Source organism: Schistocerca serialis, chromosome 9 (assembly GCF_023864345.2).
Source record: "Schistocerca serialis cubense isolate TAMUIC-IGC-003099 chromosome 9, iqSchSeri2.2, whole genome shotgun sequence".
Taxonomy (NCBI): Eukaryota; Metazoa; Arthropoda; class Insecta; order Orthoptera; family Acrididae; genus Schistocerca; species Schistocerca serialis.
The window spans coordinates 124,093,390-124,118,623 of NC_064646.1; the positions used below are offsets into that span (position 1 = coordinate 124,093,390).

The following is a 25,234-nucleotide window of genomic DNA, read 5'->3' on the forward strand; positions in this document are numbered from 1 at the left end:
TGTATGGCATTGTTGACTAGGAGACTTCCTTTGATACTTTTTCTTAGTGAAGGGAGAGTGCTGTGACTCTGAAGTGTCTCTGCCCATTTTGGAAGGTTGTGAAGAGCACCTGCAGAGTTTAGTGTCACATTTATTCAACAAGAAAGTGGACAGAGGGAGTGAAGCCCAGTACTGGTACATACCCTGCTCGTCTTGAATAGCAAACAAGGGCACTGCCAATTTTATTGTTTCCATGTAACAGATTATCAGCAGTCTCACATATCTTCATTCCATGAAAGACTGGAGAATTTTGTAGTTCAATCTAAGTATTAGTGCAGAGTCTGGTGATCACAAATTTTACACCATCACCTCTCTTCCCATTGCTGGCCAAATCTGGTGAAAATTTCTTCCATCATCAGCATTCAAACTGACTATCCCAGAGTCAAGCACCACTACACAAGTTATCAACCCCAACTAAGAAAGCAGATGATGCAGTGATTATAAGACTTAATTGTGCAACAGATAATCACAGTTACTGTAAATATCATTACTGTAGATTATGTGGACAACTACTAACATTTGTCTTCTCAGTGCATCACATAAATGCGAAGCAGATAATTCATCTGGTCATGTACCCATCACATGGCCAAAACTTGTATTCAAAGTGAGCAGTCAGGTTTGGAATGTAATGCCTGTTCTCAAAGCAAGTACAACCTGATTCTGTTACATGAATTTTCTTATTTCTTTCATGGAGAGTGAAATGAGATTAGAGTGGATACTGAAATATGTAAGTCATTTTTCCTCTCACTCATATCCAAATGGAACGGGACAGCAATTTGCTAATATTGGTACTACGTACATTCGGGAATGATCCATATAGTGGGTTGCAGATTACGTTTATACAGATGCAGATAAAAATTAAGACATACAGCTGTTTTCTCAAACTTGTCATTGATGTTAAGAGCTTCACAGAGTCCAATGTCTCTGAAGTCTTCTTTGTTTTCAGAAACTCTACCCTAATGCAGCCTCAATGTTAAAATTGTATTTCCTAGAATTTATTATTTAGGAGATTGATCTTATCCACCAGCTTCTATAACAAGGGCTTCAACAGGGAATCTTTCCACAGTACTCAGTGTTGCAGTGTTCTTTGGTTACATTGCAATACAGAATGGGAATGCATCAAAAAAGTCAACATTCTTGATGTATCTCATGAAACACTTTTTGCAATGTGTAAAATGTTAGTAGTATTCTTGCAGCTTCAAAGTTGATTACGGATACAAGGTTTTGAATACCTCTATCATCGTTATCATCAGGAACTGCCATGACTAGTACTGTGATTTTTGTAACTAGTAGCCAGATTGTAATCAGACATATTGCACTGAGAAGACACAAATGGGCTTGGAATAAAATCTCCCCTTACTAACAGAGATTACACTGATATAAAAAAAAAATGTTCAGACACGGAAATGAACCCTGGTCAAACCAAATGCATGTCCAGTAGTTAACCAATTCATCATCTCATTCAGTCAGCACCAAATTCTCAGTTATACACATTACTAAACACATAATTATTGCCCAGTTAAACTGTTACTATGAACTGATATTTCAGTTTTTTATGACAAATGGCAATAAGTAGATGTGTAGTATAAAACATTTCTATCATTACACGTAACTGATTTTTGAAAATGCAGTTGGATAGACAAAAAAAATCTTCTCACGAAGCAATGGCAAAAGAACACACATATAAAAGGTATTACACATGCGAGCTTTCGGAGCCAGTGGCTCCTCCTGGCAGAGGGATTGAAGGAGAAAGAAGAGGGGTGCAGGAAAAGGACTGGTGAGGTTTAGGAAAAGCGGTCTAGTTTGGGAAAGTCACCCAGAACCCTGTGTCAGGGGAGACTTACCGGAGAGGAGAGAAGTCATGCCACCTCCTCATCCCATCTGGTAAGTCCTGCCTGACTTGGGGTTCTGTGTAATTTTACTGAACTCTACCTCTTTTCATAAACATCATCAGTCCTTTTCCTGCATCCCTCTTCTTTCCCCTTCACCCCTCCTGCCAGAAGGAGCAGCCACTGGTTCTGAAAGCTTGCTTAAGTAATACCTTTAATGTGTGTTTTCTGCTGCTGCTGCTCCTGCATGGTGAGTAGACTTTTTTATCCATCTGATTACATTATATTACACACAACTGTGTGCTTCATAAAACTATCCTTGCTTGCTACAAAGCTGTTAAATTTTCTAAATGTATGGAACACAACCAGCACATTACACAACAATCTGTTATGATATGTACAGATTACCCAATACAATTTTAATTGGATTCAGGAGTAATAACACAATTTTCATAAATATGAGGCTGACTGTCTTTGATTAGGTGCAGACTCTAATTAATCTTGTGTGATTTTTAAATACATCAATGATGCAGAGAGAGATATATAAATTTATACTTCAGCATGAAGAGCTTGATCATTTGTGCTATAAATTAAAATTTTAAATACTGTTGGCAAGAGCTGAAGTGATTTTAAATACAGGCAATTTCAATACCAAATTTAGATATCTGAAGATAGTGTTGAAAAAAAGAACACTATGGTGCACTTCGAGCAGAACTCTGAAGCATTAGTCAATCAGACAATTAAACATACCAGATTTCATCCCTTGACACTCTCCCACCTGTCTGCCACTCACCTTGAGGTTGACAGGTTCTCTCTCTCACAAATATTTCTATCCATCTCTTAATTCAGGCAACACAGCAGGAATCTCCTCTACTATTAATACACAGTATTGTAATGTGATATATAAAAATTAACACTAAAGTGGTCTAACAGCTAGTAATTTTATACAGCCAGTAATGCCCAATCTAATCTTTAAATTGCAAGTTTTTCAATATGGTAGCAGTTTCATCAAATCAGATTCACTAATATCTCCAAATGCCCACTGTTTGCCTAGCAAAATACCTACAAAATTATCTACTGTTTAAGTGTCAAAAACAATGTAAACAACTGATTAAGTATGTCAAATTAAAACACATGTAACATATAAATGACAAGAGACATATACCTCAAGTAAAGTAATAGGCCCTTGTTAACATTGTAGCCCAAGTCTTGCAACATTAGTATATATAACATAACCTGGCCCCTGTGCTCTGAAGAAGCTGTCGCTCTGCCTGTCTTCAGTTCTAATGGAGCTAACTGAAATAAGCCAAAAATATGATTGTTTTAACAGGATGCACACTGTCATATATATCATTTCAGATTACATTTCCTGAATTCTTATTCTTAAACAACCTGAGAACTGTTAGCAGGTGACTTCATCTTCACAGTGACATCTATTTTTCCTTTTACTCCTAGTCGTGGAGACCATATATTCTCCTCCACATCCTCAATATCGGTCACTGCAAGGCCACGATTCTTATGTGGATGTGTCACGTGCTGTGACACAAACTGCACAATTCGAGGCACAAATGGCATTATCTCTGCTCGAGCTTTATCACTTGACAGTCCGCACAGAAGCAGCTGACGTAAATTATCAGGATTTTCCAAGGTTTTCATCACTAACTGTTCCACACTGTTCTTATCCTGAATTTTGTTCTGAAGTACCTGCAATGAGAGGCAACACATGTAATTAGCATGCCGGAAGTCAAACACTAACATCTGATAACGCTAAATAAAACTCTATTGAAATTATATACACAGCACCAAAGTCTTATTGCACTTCTTAGCGTTTTTCAGTCACTTATATTGGAGACACTGACACAAATGTAAAAAAACTCACTGTAACAGTTATTTACATGCTACAGAAAAGACAAAAAGATCAGAAATAAAATACTCGGGTAAGCCCACAGAGTAGTATAAATAAAAAGTAGCTCCTGGTTTTGTACAGTCCCTCTTAAAAAAGAAAGAGTCTACAGTATATTTAAAATTACTGGGAAACAGAACAGCTGGCCAGAGCTTACTTTCAGGAGATGAAACTACAATGCTGCCAATGGACACTTCAAAAAGAAGAAGAAAAAAAACTTTTTTCTCGCTTTTATATGCATATTTCGGCAGTGCTATATTTCAACTTCTGGAAGGTATGTACTGGCTCACTTCTCTGTATAATTTTGCAGTTTTCTCAAGAGACTTGTCTTTAGTTAGACATCTATAGGCAAATAAATTTATACAACTTAAGCAGGTAACTAGTTACGATCTTAACCATGGAAATGAACTGCTTGTAAAGTTTTCAATCAACAAAAAATTTAGATGCAACACATACATCTTTATGAGGAAATATTATTGCTCAAATGGAAGTATTGCGCAGCAGATAGGCATTTGGTCAAGGAAACCTGAATGAGCTATCAGAAAAAGTTATTTTACAGGGAACTTGTATGTCTCCTAGCTGTCTAAAGGATGACTTTTTCTGAAAGTTTAGCTAGAAAATGTCCTCTTCCATGTGTGTCTGGGCTCCTCAATGCCTCTTCAATACAGTATGTAGTAATTTATCATTATAAAGACAAGTGCATGTTTCATTTTATTTATTTATTTTAATATGTTTAAATAACATGTGCTTCTGACCAAGCTGAAGCTGAAGTACTGAAGCAATCAATAAAGGGACTGATAGAAGGTAGAAAAGTATAACCACAACAGAGACAAACAAACTCAGATCATTTGGGGATAAAATACATTTCTCTCTCTCTCTCTCTCTCTCTCTCTCTCTCTCTCTCTCTCTCTGTCCCTTCCTCTCCCCCCCCCCCCCCTCCCCACTCTGGAAGGAGATATAGAAGATTTTTAATAGCTAGGAGAAGTTATTGAAACATATTCCACTCTCCTCCACACACAATTCCTGAATGTCACATCCTTCAATTCAAATTATTGTAAGCTACAGTCATTACAACCACAGCACATTGCAATAAGTGAGTAACTATCAAGTTGTTTCACACTGTTTACTGCAAGAATATTTCCTCAAATGAGAGAGAGAGAGAGAGAGAGAGAGAGAGAGAGAGAGAGAGAGAGAGAGAGAGAGAGAGAGAGAGAGAGAGAGGAGGAATACTAGGACTACATGTACTTTTGCTCTACTAAGAAAATATTGTTTCTCACTAATAATGCTAGGAGTAGCTGTGAGATTCACTACATAGGTCAGTTGATGCAAAGAACAATATTTTTCCACTAGGACCAAATGAAGTCATCTCATCTGTAATACTGTAAGATCCAGTTATCCAGTAACAAACCTCCTGGAGAATTGTATGCACTAATGATCCAATGACAGCACAGGCAGCTGTAACATCCACCCCACGAAACCACTCTGCAAGGACAGCACGTCGCCTGCAGAAAAGTGATCCAACAACAGAAGTTCCAGACACAAGTAGATCTGAGTGGTGGACAAGTATTCCTGCCTTCAAATCTAGGTACCATGATTCTTTTTCATATTTTGCTCCAATGATGCTCACAACATCCCCTTCTTTGACTGGTAAACTGGACCTGTACAAGAGGAAGATATAAATAAATAATAAAATGGATGAAACATGAAAATTTTTTCCTATCTAAGTTGAGCTCTATACGTATGCACATTCCCAGACAGCAACAATGTTTCTCTGTTCGTACAATTTGACCTAACAGATAACATCAAAGAATGGGAAATCCAGGATGAAATAGTGACAATGATATGAAAAGGATAGATTGCTATTCATTATATAGTGGAGATAATGTGTCTCAGACAAGCACATTGTGACGTTCAGCTCCTTTATTTCTTCATTGATTGTCCTCTGTGTCAATGTACTGTTTTGCTATACTGGCTGAAAAATGGGGGATGGAAGTTCTACACTGCCTATTTTAAATGATGTAGCCGACGGGTGCACAGCTGCGTTTCACAGTTCTTTACTTGCACTGTTCACAACCCCCCCCCCCCCCCCCTCCCAATACACACAGTTAATATGGCCAGTGGACTATTGTTAACTTTTGATAAGCTTCATTGATAGTCTGCAGGTATACATCAGCATACTGCTACAATAGTTTTCTGTTTAATATCTATGAGCAGTAAAACCTAACCACACAGTTCACAGTTCTTGCCGAATAATACGGTACGTATCGAACACACACTGACATTGTTTTAACACATGGCCTATTTCTGTTACACTTATTTCACAGATAAATTGATCTATTGTTGTTGATCTAACTAATATGGACTGACTGATGGACTAACTCAAGCCCAGTAATCGGGCCTTTATATATCATCACAATAATAGGTACTGAAACTACACATTGTTCCATGTTTAATTTACAGAAATTACAATTGAAACATACCTCATTAAATTAACTGAATGCATTGAAACATTTGTCCTTTTTAACAGTTTCTTCTACCACAAGGGTTAAATCAAATTATTTGTTTAAGTCATGAAATTAACAGATATAGTTACGCAAACAATACTTTTGACAGAACTGGTAATTACTTTGGAATTAATTATGGTTGGCTTGGTAACATGTTTTCGAACAGGGCCAAACAGATCCTGTAAGAATACTATTAGTTGTTCCTCCAAATGTTTAGAATTATTATAGAATTTATATTTGCTTATAAGTCAACAACAGAATTTACAATTACTGATTTCATCCTATAGTGGAAGATATTAACTAGGAATAGTCAAAATAAATTAGGAAATCAATTACATACATAAAACTATGCACAAAATTAGATCTGGTGCTATATTCTTTAAGACTGAGGGCCAACCTGTCTCTTTTATGGAAATGCAGATTATACTCATGTATGTTAATGGTAATTGATCAAAAATGAAAAAACGAATTTTAAGAAGGCAGATTATAATACAAGAGGGGAAGTAAAAATATCCCAGCTTGCTTCATCAGAACTTTAGAAAGACTGCTAAACAAGGAAGTTTTTGGAAAAAAAAGGCCTCCTCCTGAATTAGACAGAAAGGCCAAGACAGCCAGAGACAGTGGTAATGTGTGTGGTAGTTGTGTTTGCATAAATGTTTTTGTGTATAGTGTCTGATTCAGAAGAAAGCCTTTTGGTTGAAACCTTCCTTGGTTAGCAGTCTTTTTAGTGTGCCTGTCTGCAACTCAACATCTCCATTACATGGTGAACTAAACATAACTGAGTGAAGAATTTAACATTTGAAATACAGCAAGATTATTAGATGCAGAATAGCTGGAGAAGAAATGTAATGGAATCAGCAATGGTCTATAACAGGTGCCCTTCATCATTTGCCTTACATCCTCAAAGAACAAGTGAAAAAAAAAATTTTTTTTAATTATTGCACCAGGTTTGTAACTTAACTCATCTAAATAAGTGTCCAAGACCTTGGATAATGCCTTCTTCACTCTGAGAGAAAATTATATATGTAGGATAACATTAGAAAAGCAAGTAACAATGTAGCCTACTTAAGACCCATATTTGGCATGTGTATTTCATGCCACTAATGCAGCAACTACAATATCAAATGAACTTGTTCTTAAATACAGTCATTCTAATAACTTTTCTGTTACATACTGAAAATACAGTTAATCGAGTTAACACATTATCAGCCACATACCATGGTGGTCGTAACTGGCACACAGCAGTTCGATTTGTTTCACATGACCTCAATTGCAAAAACATATTTACTGGCACTTCAGGATCCTTCCATGTTTGAACAACATAGCACATTTCACTACCAGAGAGATTTAAAGTCTCCTCTTTGCTGAAAAAAAAAAAGACAAAACAAATCCTGTTAATTCACATAACCATCATTCTCAAGAAAGAAAGTGCTAGAAATATAAGGGCTTATCACTGATAATGATCTAACATTGTCAATGGAAAAAGTACAACCCCTCAGAAGATTACTAAATTCATCAAGTTACTAAACAGTACTTATTCTACAGGCTTCAAGGGTGTTACTGGTAGTGCTCACTTGAGAGAATAACCCCTGAGATACAATTGTAATCAAGCAATGATTCAGAGCATATTCCCAACAGATTTAAATATGTTACCAATCGTTAAGAAAGGTAGTGAGACAAGATTGTAGCCAATCCTCCATACTGTTCTATCTGCACATTGTTCAAACACTAAAGGAAAAATGAAAAAATTGGAAAGGGAATTTAAGTTCAAGGAGGGAAAAGAAAAATGTTGAGGGTTGCTGAACCTGAAAACACTATAATTCTGTCAGATGACAAATGACTTAAGATCAGCTGAACTGAATAGAAAAAGTCCTCATGAGAGGTTATGAAGTATCAATAAACATGAAACAAGGGTAATGGCATTTAGTCAAATAACGTGACGCTGAGTGAATCAGAAAGCAAATGAGACACCAGCAGAAGATTTTTGTTAGACAGCAAAAGAATTAATGATGGACAAAGTAGAGACTACACAAAATACCGACTAGCAATAGCAGGAAAAGTGTTCCTGAAAAACAGAAGTTTGATAACAATGAATATAAAATTAATGAGTCAGAAACTTTTTTCAGAAGGTATTTTCTGGAAGTCTTGTGTGGAAGTAAATGTGGATGATACACAATACAGATGAGAAAAGAATAGAAGCTTATGAAATTTAGTGCTGCAGGAGAATACCGAAGATTACACAGTTACATAGAACTACTAACAAGGATGTAATCAACTGAACTACGGAAAAAAGCAATTTATGACAATTTGGCTGAAGGAATCTGTAGGCAGGACGCATTCTGATGTATCACAGAATCCTCAACTTAAAAGTATGAAGTCTTTTTCATTGTTCCTGTCTGTGACTCAAACAGGGTGTATACGTGGACGAGGAAAAAAAAATCCCGGATTTTTCCCGGATTTCCCGGTTAAAAATACGCTTTCTTCTGGATGAAAATACATTTTCTCCATGTTACTTAACAGTATACTTTTCCTCCGAACTGTTAAACTTATCAATCCTTTCAATGATAGTGGTTTTATTCACTGGCGTAGAATTTCCAAGCACTTCAAAAAACAAAACTCAGGGGAAAAAACGTGTTTTGGAAATATCTCCGATGTGCAGCAACATGTACACTGCATATTTTCTTATTACGAAAGTATAAATTCGAATTCCACCAAACACCACATGTTACTTTCCAAAGGATAGAAATCAAGATTGCGATGCGCTTTTGTAAGCCAGTTGAGCTCATGTTAAGCGACCTCGCCAGCCAATGACAGCGGATATTCAGAGCATAGGACATGTGATGCAGCCAGCCAATATCAACATCACTGTTAAGAAGCACAAACACACAAATAGGAAAAGGTAATGGTTTAAATTAATATACGTAGTGTTGCTACAAGAAAAGAAAAACTTTCACGTATAATATTGGTCTCTAAGATTAATAAGTTGCAAGACAAGCTATGCTGTCACACATAAAGTTGATCTTTTTTGAGCGAGTTACACTTTAAGATAGATCACACAAATATGCCAGTAAAATTTTTAACAACGACAAAAATGTGATCTTTTGGGCTCAAAAATAATCTAAATGGTCATCTTCAAAGATTTGATTTTTTAATGAGAGCCAAACGCTCTGTGGTTTTAGAAATTCATTGGACATTCGAGCACAGAGTCCATCTAGCGAAATAGGAAATTTACTTTGAAAGTAACGCTTTTCAAACAACTATTCGGAATATTTTCCCGTGACCTGTTAGAAGTAAATTCGTTTCAGCAGTTGCCAGAGAGCACCAGATAACAGGCGTCGCCGCGCTCGCGCAGCTACGATGATGCAGGAAGTCTGTACATTCGTACGTATAAAACATTGGAAGATCTTACATTATGTCATAAAAGAAACCATACTAAAATTCATAATCCGGCTTACAGCGCACATTCGTATGTACAGATTCAGATGTAAATTTTCTTGGAGTACCAGTACTGTATTATCTCATGTTTGGTTCTTTATTATGGCATAACTCGATACGTGCTAGAAGCTGAATACGTGATCTTGAAATGCAGCGAACAGTTGAAACTAGCCAATAGTGCTGAATTAAACACTTCATTTCAAATAAATTAACTGCCTCAGCAGAAAAGATTAATAAATGTGAAATTTCTTTAACTTCACTCTTCTGCAAGGCAATTAACGCTTGACTGTCAGAAAGGTGGAAACAAAATACAATCTGAAACTAATAACATATTTTACCCTTCCGTAATTATATGAATGTATTTTAATTCACTTGATAGCTCCCGGCCACAGAAATCAGTTTTGTTTTCAATTGATGTGAGAGCAATAAACGAAGAGGAAACAGCAAAATCACTTAACATAAACATGGGTCACTACCACCTTCCCACTACAACTCAGATTGCTCTGTGCAGCAGGTCCAGATCTACAATATTTCCGAACCAGGGCAATATTAGATAGTGGCACTCCCCTCACCTCAAGCGTTTGAGGTAGGATGCGAAAAATTTAAAAATCATCTTTTCAAAGATATCTTCATTTTTTAGCACTCATCTTTCTGAAGAGTCTGTTCATAAAACGTTTATGTTCGAGGGCACGTAACACATGTTATTTGGTCTTCAGTGTGCTGAAGTGCAGTGCCACGCCTCTTCATACAGCATTCTTCCATCGCACGTCTCTGTATTTCGCTCTGTGGAATTCAAACGTGCAATATTATGTAAAGGTGCCATCAAACTATATTCAGGCAAGTTGAAATTAAAATGTCCTGTGGTGCCTCTCCTGCTTCCAGTCGGCCGGTTTGACATCCTGCTCCTCTTTTAAAAAATCTTGCAGTTAATACTGGATGGGACTATTTGTAACCGGCAGAACAAGAGCTCTTCAGAAAATTTGCAGTCTTTACTGCCTGTTAGCTAATAACTGTTTTGTGTGACAAAATTAAATATAGGATACGTAAAACGAGTAAAAACAAGAGACCAGAAAGACAGTACACATTTCTTCAATCCTTACATTTGTTCTCTCTAATCTTGCCACAGTTTTATATGGCGTACTTTCCTTTCTGAGAAAGAATCTATTACCTCATCGAAGTTCGTCAACATTTTGCTACATGAAAAAATGAAATGTCGTCTAATACTAGAAACTCTGTTAATACAAATAGTACCTAAGACTGGTGTGGCTTCTCGATCTGATTACGTGTATTTTGTCACTGTCTGCTAGATAAAATGAAATACGCCTGGCTAATATTGCGGCAATTGTTACACGCACCAAGTAACTGAGACTGTTTAGGCATAAATGGTCATTTTTATAACACGACAGAATATAATTCACGAAGTACTAATATCAAATGCCTATTAGGCCTACTACAAGCAAAAATTTTTATGTTAGGAAATAGTTTCACATTTTATTCATACACTCTAGCTTCTGAAGCATGAGATCGAAAAGTAGTAGTACGAAATTTTTGTATACATTTTAAATAGTCATATTCATGCGTAATTTGTGTGAGTCCCCTTTTCTTCTCCTTCCTCGTTCTAACAAACAATCTTGTCATCACTTACACTGTAACTATTCCTGCCAGTATCAAAACTTATTCTCTGGTTAACTTCAAAACCCTGCCACAATCATCTGTTTAGTTATCCCACATTTATTCTCCAGTTAGGCATTATTATGTGTTCGTACAAAGCATTTTCTGCACAACTACCAGAATAGAACTTTAGCGGCTGCTAGCTGGGGACTATATAACTGACCGTTAATATTGTAGAGGTTTGGCCAAGAACTTTCTGTCAAAATTTCATTTCTTTGGATATTCGGAGAAGACCAGACATATTCTTTGTTGCCTGTTATTCCTGTTAGTCATTTATTTCCACTCTGTTAGTCTGAAGCTATGGAATTCGCTAGTAGTTATAACAACACTGATCATTTGCAAACCCACTCAACCACATAAACAGTGATTGCCATTCACCCGTTTGGCTCTATTCGCTCAGCTTGTATAGCCCCGACCTCTTTTGTCTGCAGGGAAGTTTATTTCTAGATGCGACAGGGGTTCCCCTTGCAGAGACATCATGTGAACTATGCACGCATTCAAAAATCAACTTACGATTCATTCAGAAATCAACTTAGAATTTGATAAAAAATGTTAAAAAACCAACAGAGATGCGTTAAAAATCATATGAGTAAACGACAGACCAATGTGCGCTGGATGCTAGGCGCTTTGTGAAATGAGGTCTTTTTCCTCAGTTCCACAGTAAACACCCCACACATGGCAGGCAGGAAATCTTATTCCATGCCAACAGAAGATCTGACAGCATAGCCCGTGTGACTGGCGGATTTACAGGCGTTGTAAAAATCAACAGCATCCTGAGACTCCAATAAGAGCAGGCAGAACAAATGATGGAACACCACTGGAGCAGTGGAGGCCTTCAGGTCCCAGAAGAGATCCATCCAAATCTGGTGCCTAACCAAGGGCAGGAGGTCAGTAGAGTATGTGGAGAAGAGGGCAAGAAAGGAAGATGGAAATTGCAAAGGAGAGAAGCCAGATGGAGCCCAATCTGTAAACCTACCTAAGGCAGGCAATGGGCGACTGACGTTCCAAAGCTGCAAAAAGGATAGAACAGAAGAGGTTAGCAGGAGAAGAGCGCATAATGACTGCATAGGGAACAGGAGCTGGGACCACCAAACTGAAAGAGGAGGGACCCCGTGTGAACCTAGGGCGAAAGGCACCAGAGGCTAAATGGATACCACAATGGAAACCTGGTCTGAGACAGAACTTATGCCCGATAAAGGCAGACAAGAGTCAAACAATCTGCATCTCAAGAGGTCTGGGCAAGGAAGCGAAGAACACAGAGTTTACAAAAACAGCCAACCTTCAAAAAGTGGATATGGGGCAAACAAGTAAGCTTGTTTCAAAAAGAAGATTCAAGAAACAGAACAGGGGGACCATGCCAGACACTGTGCATAGAGGTAGATCACAGCACAATGTCAAAAGTGAACCACCATCTATTTAAGGGGAAAGAATTGAAAACCATGCAAGAGTGTCCATGCTGAAGCTGACCCTGGATTTGTCACTCTACAGAGGCGACCAGCTGGGAGTTAGCCCACTTACAGAGATCATCCACATACAGAGCAGGGCCGACCAATGGTCCAGTGGAGGCCAAAAGTTCTTGATAGTGATGAGAAAAAGGACGCTTCACACACAGCCCTGTGGAATGCCTTCTCCTGGGTCTGCAGAAAGCTGAGAATTGTGCCAAACCAAACTAGGAATGACTGGTACGACAAGAAATAGTGAATAAAAATCTGGAGGGGCCCATGAAGATCCCACTCGTGGAGCTTAAGTAGGATGTTATGGCGCCAAGCCTTACAAAGATCAAAGTAAACTGCAACAAGATGACGGCATTGTGGAAAGGACTGCAGAACTGCTGTTTCCAACGAAGCAGATGATCAATCAGAGACTACCCCCCACTAACCCCCTCCCCATCCCTGAAAGAGACACTGGTAAGGAGATAAAAGGTCCTGAGATTCGAGGAACCAACTGAGCCGATGAGCCACCATCCATTCAAATAACTTGCAGGGGATACTGGTCAGACTGCTTAGCTAGTAAATATCAAGGGACAACGGACCCTTCCTGGGCTTACGGACAGGAACCACAATAGTGTCTCTCCGTTGAAAGGGGAAAATACCTTGGAACAAGTATCGTTGAACACCTGAAGGAGTTATTGCCATTGTGGGCCAGAAGATGTTCCCATTCAGTAAAAGATTCATTGTAGTATTCTCCCTGACACGCGGTAAAATGTAAGTGGGAAGCTTCAGCCCACTGTTTCCAGAGGAAAGCAATTGGATAGGAGATAGAAGGCTAACACGCATGCAGTTACAAAATGGGTCTCAATGTATTCTGCAAGAACTGATGGATCCATACGAAGGTCACCTGAAAGGGCAAGGTTCAGAATGGAAGACTGCCACTGACTATCTACGAGAGTGCGGAGTGTAGCCTTTCCTGTGGCATAGGCACAGAAGAACTTAGGGAGGAGACAAAGCATTTCCAACATGCCCACTTGCTACGTTTGATTAAGTAATGAGCTTTGGTGATCAAGGGCAGTGGTGGCAATGGCCATACTCCACCACAGAATTGGCCAACAGTGAGCAGGGCCCACTGAGCGAAGAACAGCAATGCCAGCAATGCAAATTATCTTATCAGACATATCACAAATGACTTCATCAATACAAATGGACAAAGAATGTATAAATACAAACTGGTAGGTATACAGAGGCCAATCAGCATACGGAAAACCCTGCTGGGAACCTGGTCATCGGGATGTGGGAAGGGAACATGAGGCGCAGGGAAGTGATCACTATCCAGAGGTCATTGTGTGGTCACCAGTGTAACGAAGGAAGGAGGAGAGGATGTAAGTGAAAGACCAAAAGCAGAGAAAGTGCCACACATGGCACTAGGAGAACCATCATTAAGAAGGTACAGGTTGGTTGGCTCGTTGGTTTAAAAGGATGGGAAAGGGATCAAACTGCAAGGTCATCGGTCCCTTGTTCCCAGTAGAACAATTACCCAAGGGAAAGAAGAAAACAAAGTAGACATACGGCACAATATCAGAAGAAAGGAAGAACCAGAAGAACAACAGAAGGACAATGAACACTACAATGGACAAAACAGGACGAGAAAACCAGAGAGAGCCACAAGAAACAGAGAGAGGAGATTAAAAACAAGAAAGCAGATTACCATGGCTGGCTGACCATGAGAATAAAAAACGAGAAGCCAGCCACACTGCAACACATTAAAACCTCCACCCTAAAAGCCCTAAGGTGGAGGACACAGAGGGACAAAGGACATGTGCTAAAACTCAGATCAAATGATAAAACCCATCCTCACGAATAAAACATAAAACTAAAACTGCTGTTGAGGCATTGTCGACCAACACCGAAGGTAGGATGCAGGGAAAGTTAAAAGTCCACTACAGATTGGCTAAAAGTGGCAGTCCAGCAAGACGTGGATGACAGTCATTTGAGAGCCACAGCAACACTGAGGTTCGTCCTCGTGATGGAGGAGGTAACCATGTATGAGCCACATATGGCCAATGTGGAGTCTATAAAAGACAACTGATTCCATGCGAGAAGCCCCCAGGGAAGACTTCCACACATTCGCAGTCTCCTTAATGACATGCAGTTTGTTGTGCATACTGTTATGCCACTCCGACTCCCAAAGCTGAAAAACCTTGCAGCATAAGACAGAACGCAGGTCAGTTACAGAGATGCTCACTTCCAGGAGCAGTTTCCGTGTAGCCTGTTTGGCCAGCCTGTCAGTAGGTTCGTTGCCTGGGATTCCGACATGTCCTGGGGTTCCACGCAAACACCACTGAACAACTAGATCGTTTGAGGGCAGATATGGAGTCCTGGATGTTCACTACCAAAGAATGGTGAGGGTAGCAGTGGTCAATAGCTTGTAAGCTGCTCAGGGAGTCAGAACAGATAAGAAACAACTCACCATAACAGGAACGTATGTACTGAAGTGAACGAGATATGGCCACAAGCTCTGCAGTGAATAAACTGCAGCCAGTGGACAAGGAATGCTGTTCAATATGGCCTCTGCGGACATAGGCAAAGACAACATTACCATCAGCCATTGAGCTGTCTGTGTAAACAACTTCAGAGCCCTGGAACACGTCAAGAATCGAGAGGTAGTGACAGCGGAGAGTGGTGGGGTTAACAGAGTCCTTAGGGCCATGCAAAAGGTCTAGACAAAGCTTCGGCCAAGGTGTACACCATGGACGTGTATGTGAAGGGAAGGACTCCAGTTCGGAGAGAAGGGATCACACGCAAACCGCAATCGTGACCCCTGACCACGGCCGCCGATGCGGGAGGTGAACTGCCATGGGTGGGAAAAGGAGATGGTAATTCAGACGTGCAGGATAACTACGAATGTATGCAACATACCTGGTGAGCAGTTGTGCACATTGGATCTGCAATGGAGGACACTGTTCACCGGACTTGTTCTAAAAGCTGCAGCACACCATATTGGTGCACTGGGTCAAGGAAACGCAATGCTGAGGATGCCGCCGAACTCTAAACCAGACTCCCATAGTCAAAGCAGAATTGAACAAGGGCTCTGTAGAGCTGCAGCAGCTTAGAGTGATATGCAGAGCTCAGGAAGAGGAGAGGGTTGAGGTGCTGCCAGCACTCCCGCTTTAGCTGACAAAGGTGAGGTAGCCAAGTCAATAGGGCATCGAAAACCAGTCCTAATCGATACCTACAGTGGGTGGATCATCATTAAGATAAAGTTCAGGTTCTGGATGAACGGTACAATGCCAACAAAAGTGCATGACACATGACATCGCGGCTGAAAACTGGAAACCGTGGGGTGGAGCCCATGATTGCTTCTTGTGAATGGCTCCCTGTAGGTGCCGCTCAGCAACACCAGTAGCGGAACAGCAATACGAAATGCAGAAGTCATCCGCATACAGAGAAGGGGAGACTGACCACCCTACAGCTGCTGCTAGGCTGTTGATGGCCACTAAAAATAGACACACACTCAATACGGAACCCTGCGGAACACCATTCTCCCGAATACGGGGGGAGCTAAGGGAGGCACCAATTTAGACACGGAAAGTACAAAGCGACAGGAAGTTTTGGATAAAAATCTGGAGCGTGCCCACTCAAACAATTTGGCAAGGATATGAATGTTGCCAGGTTGCATCGTATGCTTTATCCAAGTAAAAAAAAAAAACGGCAACCATGTGTTGGTGTCTGGAGAAGGCTGTTTGGATGGGAGACTCGAGGGACACAAAATTATCAGTGGTAGAGCAACCCTGGCGGAAGCTGCCCTGACATGGAGCCAGTAGGCCACGTGACTCCAGGACACAATACAATCACCAACACACCATACATTCCAGCAGCTAACAGAGAATGTTGGTGATGCTGATGGGCTGATAGCTATCTGGGTTTTAGCACCAGAATGATGGTGCTCTCCTGCCATTACGATGTAAAGATTCCATCGCAACAGATCTGGTTGAAAATGATGAGGAGATGTCGCTTGTAGTAAGATGAGAGATGGTTAATCATCTAACTGTGGATCTGATCCAGCCCAGGAGCTGTGTCAGTGCAATATGCAAGGGCGCTGAGGAGAGCCAACTCTGTAAATGGGGTGTTATAGGGTTCACTGTGGCATGCAGTGAACGAGAGGACTTTCCCTTCCATCCGCCATTTGAGGGTACGAAGGCTGGAGGGTACTTCTTCGATGCAGAGGCTCGAGCATAGTCCTCAGCAATCACGTTTGTGTCGGTAGAGAGCATTCCATTGATGTTAAAGCCAGGGACACTTGTTGGGGTCTGGTACCCAAAAAGACATCTGATCTTCGTCCCGACTTGGGAAGGTGATGTATGGCACCCAATGGTCGACACGTACCTCTTCCAGCACTCCTGTTTCCATCATTTCATAAGCAGGTGAATGCAGGCATGGCGCTGCTTTAAAGCTGTTAGGTGCTCTAGGGAAGGGTGCCGCTTATGTCACTGTAGAGCTCATCGACAATCTTTAATTGCCTCAGCGACTTCCAGCGACCACCTAGGGACTGTCTTTCTCTGGGGTCTCCCTAAGAGAACAAGGGATCACGTTTTCTGCTGCAGAAATTATCATTGTAGTGACCTGGTCAATCACAGCAATGATGGCACCACATGGAGGAGATTCAATGGTGACAGCAGAGGTGAAGGCTACCCAGTCTGCTTTGTTAAACGCCCATCTGGGTAGGCATCTGTGGGCATGGCACCAGGGGAGTGACAGGAAGATGAGGAAGTCATAAAAACTACACAGGTTGTCATCTGCTCTCCAGTGGATAGATGGGAGGAGTCCTGGGCTGCAAACTGATAAATCAATGGCTGATTAACTACCATGAGCCACAATGAAATACGTGGCGGCCCCAGGGAAGAGGTCGAGTTGGGACAGTAAATTTTCAACACCTCTGCCACGGCCAGTAAACATGGTGCTATGCCACTGAGGTTATGGGTGTTAAAATCTCCCAAAAGTACGATAGGTTTAGGGAGTTCATCAACCGGTGCAGCTAATACATTCAGGGTACCGCACCATCTGGAGGGAGATATACGTTGCAGACAGTTATTTCCTGTGTCGTTCGTATCCTGACAGCCACAGCTTCAGGAGGAGTTTGAAGGGGCACAGGTTCACTACATACTGAATTCAGGACATAAACGCAAACTCCACCTGACACACTATTACATTCGCTACGGTTCTTCTGCTTATAGATGTTGACTCTGCTTATAGATGTTGACTCTGAAATTATTGGTCTTCTTCTTAAATAAGGAGATAATTCAGAGGCTTCCTTTACTGGGATATAGGTTGGCTGGCAGCTTTTCTAGGAACTCTTTGCAGTGTGGGGGAGTAGCCATGTATGTGAAAAACGGCATCCCATTTGAGTCAATTGATGTTTCAAAGTGCTGCGCTGGAAAGGTGCTTGAATGTTGCGCAGGTGTAGTTAAATTTAGTGGAGCTAAACTTCTAACTGTTGTTATTTATAGATCCCCAGACTCAGATTTCACAACATTTTTGCTAAAGCTAGAGGAGGTTCTTGGTTCACTTTATAGGAAGTACAAAAAGTTAGTTATCTGTGGTGACTTCAATATTATTGTATAAGTGATTGTGCAAGGAAAAGGATGCTGGTAGACCTCCTTAATTCATATAATCTTGTGCAAACCGTATTCTTTCCAACGAGAGTGCAAGGGAACAGTAGAACAACCATAGACAACATTTTTGTTCATTCCTCATTACTAGAAGGGCATTCTGTTAGCAAAAAGGTGAATGGCCTTTCAGATCATGATGCACAAATTTTAACTCTAAAAGATTCTTGTGCTGCAACACATGTTAAATATAGTTATCAACTGTTTAGGAAAGCTGATCCACTTGCTGTAGACCTTTGTACACCTTATTAAGGAACAAGAGTCACAAGATGTTTATAGTGCTGATACAGTAGGCGATAAGTATAATGCTTTCCTCAAGACTGTTCTCGTGCTCTTTGAAAGTTGCTTTCCGTTAGAACGTTCAAAACGGGGTACTTGCACAAGCAGGCAGCCTGGGTGGCTGACTAGAGGGATAAGAATATCTTGTAGAACAAAGTGGCAATTATATCAAAACATTAGAAACAGTCAAAGTCTAAATGCAGCAGCCCATTACAAACAGTATTGTAAGGTGCTTAAAAATGTTATTAGGAAGGCAAAAAGTATGTGGTATGCAGATAGAATAGCTAATTCTCTGGATAAAATTAAAACCATATGGTCAGTCGTAAAGAAAGTGGCTGGTCTGCAGAGACAGGTCGAGGACATAGAATCAGTGCGTAGTGGGAATGTCCATGTTACTCATAAGTCACATATATGTACAGTATTTAATAATCACTTTCTGAATATAGCAGGTGCACTAAATAGAAACCTAGTCCCAACAGGGAATCATATAGCGCTCTTAGAAAAAAGTGTTCCGAGACTGTTACCTGAAATGTTCCTCCATGATACTGACAAGAGGGAGATTGAGTTAATAATTAAATCACTAAAGACCAAGAACTCTCATGGATGACGGGGTATCTAGCAGAATACTTAAGTATTGTTCTATGTATGTTAGCCCAGTACTTAGCCATATCTGTAACTTTTCCTTTAGGAGTGGTCGGTTTCCTGACCGATTAAAGTAGTGAAGCCACTTTATAAAAAGGGAGACAGGGATAATGTTGACAATTTTAGACCTGTTTCTATGCCATCGGTGTTTGCTAAAGTTATTGAGAAGGTTGTATATACACGGTTACTGGAGCATTTAAATTCACAAAATGTGCTGTCAAATGTACAGTTTGGTTTTAGAAATGGTTTAAAAACTGAAAATACTATATTCTCTTTTCTCTGTGAGGTTTTGGATGGATTAAATAAAAGGTTGCAAATGCTAGTTGTTTTCTTTGATTTAATGAAGGCTTTTGACTGTGTTGACCACAAAATATTACTACAGAAGTTGGACCATTATGGAGTAAGGGGAATAGCTTACAATTGGTTCGCCTCTTACTTTAAGAACAGAAAGCAGAAGGTAATTCTCCGCAATATTGAGAGTGGTAGTGATGTTCAGTCCCAATGGGGCACTGTTAAGTGGGGCGTTCCCCAAGGGTCGGTGCTGGGGCCACTGCTGCTTCTTATTTATATAAATGATAAGCCTTCTAGTATAACAGGTGATTCAAAAATATTTCTGTTTGCTGATGACACCAGCTTGGTAGTGAAGGATCTTGTGTGTAATACTGAAACAGTATCAAATAATGTAGTTGATGAAATAAGTTCGTGGCTTGTGGAAAATAATTTGATGCTAAATCACAGTAAGACTCAGTTTTTAGTTTCTAACTCATAATTCAACAACGACCGATATTTTGATCAGACAGAATGGGCATATTATAAGCGAGACGGAACAGTTCAAGTTCCTAGGGGTTCGGATAGATAGTAAACTATTGTGGAAAGCCCATGTTCAGGATCTTGTTCAGAAACTAAATGCTGCTTTATTTACCATTAGAACAATATCTGAAATAAGTGACAGTTCAACACAAAAAGTAGTCTACTTCACATATTTTCATACGCTTATGTCATATGGTATTATTTTCTGGGGTAATTCTTCTGATTCAGAAAGGGTACTTTTGGCTCAAAAACGGGCTGTTTGAGCTATATGTGGTGCAAGTTCGAGAACCTCTTGTCGACCCCTACTCAATAGTCTGGGAATTCTGACATTGCCCTCACAGTATATATTTTCTTTAATGTCGTTTGTGTTAGCAATGTTAGCTTATTCCCAAGAGTTAGCAGCTTTCACTCCGTTAATACTAGGCAGAAATCAAATCTGCATGTGGAATGCACTTCCATGACTCCTGTACCGAAAGGAGTGCAGTATTCTGCTGCATCCATTTTCAATAAGCTACCACACGAACTCAAAAATCTTAGCAGTAGCCCAAACACTTTTAAGTCCAAACTGAAGAGTTTCCTCATGGCTCACGCCCCCTATTCTGTCGAGGAGCTCCTGGAAGAGCTGAAAAATTAAGCAAATTCCAGTGTTACATTGTTGATTTTCTTTATTTAAACTTATGACTTGTTGCCTGAATATGTTTCTTACATTTCATTTTATCTGTTTCTACTATCATGTTATAATTTCATGTACTGACTCATTCCATGACCATGGAGACTTCTCCTTAATTTGGTCCCACGGAACAATAAATAAATAAATAAAATAAAATAAAAATAAAATCCCCTGTAGTCGCGAAGGGCAGGGGTCTGCATTGCCAGGAACAAGGTTTCCTAAAGCAGGTGTAAAGCTTAACAGTTGCTGTAGCTCAGCCAGGTGGTGGAAAATACCACCGCAATTTCACTGGAAGATGACGTGATCGTGAGACTGGGAAGGCATGAAACACTCAATGAGGTAGTCTACACCTTAGGGTCACCTGCTGCCACCGACTTATTTCCTGAACAGGAATTGCGTCTGAGGGTCTGGTGAGATCTAGGACCCCAGCAGACACCAGAATCTTCACCTCATCCTCAGACACAGAGCTTGTGGGCAGTGGTGGTGCGGGTGCCACTGCAATTCCCTTGGTCTTGGGGGTCTTCTTTCTGGATGTCTCTCACTGATCCTTGGGTTTCTCTGGCTGCAAGGGCTTCACTGATTAAGTCTCCAGGACTGAGGATGATCATGAAGCCCTACGACCAGCTGCTTTTGGGCATTTCAGCAGCTGGCAGATTTCATCTTTCCCACTAGCAGAAACCTGGGAAGGGAGTGACCCAGGGGACCCCTTCCTAGTGAGAGAAGCCAAGAAGACTTACACTTATCTGGCTGAGAAGTAGGGACTGGTGTCACCGATGGGTGGGGGGACAGCGCTCCCAAGGTAGGTGGTGCAGGAGCAACAGGGAGGGAAGTGCCCCCCCCCCCCACCACCACCACCACCATCAAGGGGCAGGTGTAGTCTTCCAGCTCTGGAACTCGCAGAACTCATAGGGCTACAACTGTTCCCGTAGTGGTGGTGTAAGAGGTGGTCATAGCCACAGGATGTAGGTGCTCAAATTTCCTCTTGGCCTCAGTGCAGGTCAGTCGGTCCAGGGCCTTCTTTTCCATGATTTTTCTTTCTCGGTGCAAAATCCTGCAGTCTGATAAGCAAGGGGAATGATGCTCTCTGCAGTTGAGGGGAGGTGGGGCACATGGAGTATTGGGATGGGATGGACATCCCCAATCTCGATATGAGATGCTGGAAATACAGCGGGAAGATATATGGTCAAACTTCTAGAACTTAAAGTACCACATTGGGGGAGGGATATACGGCTTGACATCACAGCAGTAGACCATCACCTTGACCTCCTCAGGTAACGTGTCACCCTTGAAGGCCAAAATGAAGGCACCGGTGGCAACCTCATTATCCCTCGCACCCCGATGGATGCGCCGGACAAAATGAACTCCTTGTCACTCTAAGTTGGCGTGCAGCTCGTCAGCAGACTGCAAAAGAAGGTCCCTGTGGAATATAATACAATGGACCATATTTAAGCTCTTATGAGCCATGATGGTAACAGAAACATCCCCCAGCTTGTCACAAGCGAGTAACGCCCATGACTGGGCAGAGAATGCCGTTTTTATCAAGACTGACCCTGACCGCATTTTGGCCAAGCCCTCCACCTCCCCAAACTTGTCCTCTAAATGCTCTACAAAAAACTGATGCTTCATCAAGACAAAGGAGTCCCCAACAGGTCTCTTACATACGAGGTACCGGGGCGAATAAGGTTCGCTGCCATCCTTATTAGCCTGGCATTCCTCACATGGTGTAGCCAGGGAGGGGATCGATTTAGGATCATACTTCCTTGCAATGTACTGAGACTTGGAATGTTTAGAGGCTGCTGGCGTTTGACCACCAGCAAATGATGACAAGGTATGCTACATTGCGCGTCATCTGCCCTGATGCCACCCACTGCGACCAGGGGCCCTACCCCATGGGTGCCACCCAGCCACAGCAAAGGCCACCTGGCAGGATGGCAATTGCTGGGAGTCCCAATGCACCAGGATGATGGGCATCTACTCCTTGGCATACATGGGGAGTTGACGGTGCAGGCATCAGTAGAGTGAACCCTGTGTAGTCGGGGGGCTACAACCAACAGGGTACATGGTGGCCCCACCACAATGGACAGGCTACAATGCTGGATATCAGGTGCAAGTAATTCCATGGCCCTCATTGGCACAGAAATCAACACTGCATAGTGGGTGGAGGAAAATGCACCCAGGAAGGTGTCCTCACTCAAGAGATGGAGGATGGGTGGGACCTGCTATGTCACAACGAGAAAGTGGGCTAAAGATCTCAATGCATGATGGACACGATGCACCATGCGCCTTTCTCCAATTGGCTAGCTCTTCCAGAAAATTTTGAAAAATGGAGGTCAAACCCTACAGGAGACCATCATATAAAGGTCGAAAGGTGAGAGACTCCTTTTAGTCGCCTCTTAAAACAGGCAAGAATATCTAGGGCCTATTCTAACCCACGGGCCTGCAGGGGTGGGGGGGAAGGTACAGGTCATGGTCCACAAGGAATTGGTCAATGAGGAGCCCCGAAATAGACAGCCTCACACATGGTGATGGGCATTAAGTTCCCCAAGGAGGAGAAAGGAGGGGGTAGTTGCTGAAGAAGGGCAGTTAGAGGCAGCAGGTGTAGGTGGTCTGTCAGGAGGGAGTTAGATACTGCAAATCGTGACAGCAGCTGCTTTCAATGGGGTACAAAAAGGGATCTGTGTACTAACAACATCCAAGTGGACCAACGTGCAAACGCCCCTGGAACCCATCAAAGGGAGGACACGGTTCTGACATAATGCATGCAACCAATGAACGGTCGATGAGAGAGAATCAATAAAATGAGATTCCTGGAGAATGACACAAGCTGCCAAGTGTAACGAAATGAGAGGTTGCAACTTTGGTAAGTGACAGTAGTATCTAAGCACAGAATAGGGACCCAAATGGGAGGTGAGTGAAATGGAGCCAATCATGACACTGAGTCATCATCCATCAACAACAAGGATGGAGTGATTGCCACAAAAAGGAGGTCAGACGCAGGTTGCAAGGGGGAGATGGCACCCCATGGCACCGGAGGGGCCTTGTCCTGGGACTTATGTTTCTCTTCTTCACGTTAATGGGTCAAGGAGCCCCGGGCCACGAAGAGAGAGAAGGCTTCTGAAAGGCCCAGTACTGAAAGAAAAAGAGGGTGGCCTTGGGGTGCATGGACTCTGGGTCCCACAGCTGAGTTGCTGTAGCAGGCCTCCAGCCTCAGAGAGGCAGGAGGAGAGGGGTCCTGCGATCGAACCCCACCTCTGGCAGATGCTGAAAACAAGGGGGACACTTATCCAGCCAGGGAGGGGGAGCGGCACCCGGAGGGGAGAACATGAGAACTGCAGGGGAAGAGGAGAGGAGAGGAGAGGAGGGGGGGGGGGGGGGGGAGACAGGATTAAGGACGAGGTAGGTGGGGGAAAGGACATAAAAGAGAAAGTTTGATGTAAGCGAGACGAGGTGAAGACAGTCACATTTCTAATGAGCCTCAGTGTGATATAAACAATCAAGTGGCTTATACTCCTGTATCTTCTTTTCCTTCTCATAAATCAGGCAATCTGGTGAGAGTGGAAAGTGACTGTCATGACAATTAACACACACAGGTGGCAGGACATAGGGGCTCCCTCTTGGAGAGTGTATGTCCAGATTTACCACACACAAGGTTCACCATAGAGCAGGAAGACATGTCCCCAAAACGCAAACACCGAAAACACTTCATGGATGGTGGGACGTACAGCTTCACATCACACTGATAATGCATAACCTTAACCTTCTCCGGGATGGTATCTCCCTCAAATTTCCGAATAAAGGTGACAGTTTCAATGTGACTGTCCTTACAAACTTTCTGAACACACCGAACAAAGTGAGTGCCCCGTCATTCCAGAGTGGCCCAGACTTGTTCACCAGCTTGAAAAATGTCTCCCAGTACCATATTCAAAGAGTGGTGAGGAGTAACGGACGGGCACTATATGTCACCAAGAACATCACGAGTATGAAGGGCTGCAGAGTGGAGGGGGGGGGGGGGGGGGGCGGGGGAGGGGGGGGGGGGAATAGATTTGATCAACAGCAAACTGAACTGCACCTTACCAAGTGAGTTTCATGGTAAACACATCTGTCACAGCTGTAAAATACTTTACTGGTGGAAGTCTTGCATGATGAACCCCTCCATCAGGTGTATCTGAAGTAAAGAACAGTTCTATCCTACTCCATTAAGCAATTGAGAAATTAAAACACAAATTAAAGATTGACATTTAGAAGCTGAAAAACAGTTAAAATGACTGAACAATAGCTCACCTAGCAGTAGTAGGACATCATGCCCATGCCCTAATGACTAATAGGCAAGCATCTACCTTAAGTGGACTGTCA

The 25,234-nt window shown here is 41.8% G+C and overlaps 1 protein-coding gene across 1 annotated transcript in view; it reads right to left on the bottom strand.

Moving 5' to 3' along the window:
* The window catches only part of LOC126419214 (DNA replication ATP-dependent helicase/nuclease DNA2-like), a 155,257-nt gene that overhangs the window by 80,239 nt on the left and 49,784 nt on the right, over positions 1-25,234 (bottom strand). The window contains exons 5-8 of the mRNA XM_050086349.1: positions 7,493-7,639; positions 5,180-5,429; positions 3,261-3,572; positions 3,034-3,164 (exon numbers count right to left, since the gene is read on the bottom strand). Of these exons, the coding sequence (XP_049942306.1) occupies positions 3,034-3,164; positions 3,261-3,572; positions 5,180-5,429; positions 7,493-7,639 (840 nt within the window). The remainder of the gene's footprint in view (positions 1-3,033; positions 3,165-3,260; positions 3,573-5,179; positions 5,430-7,492; positions 7,640-25,234) is intronic.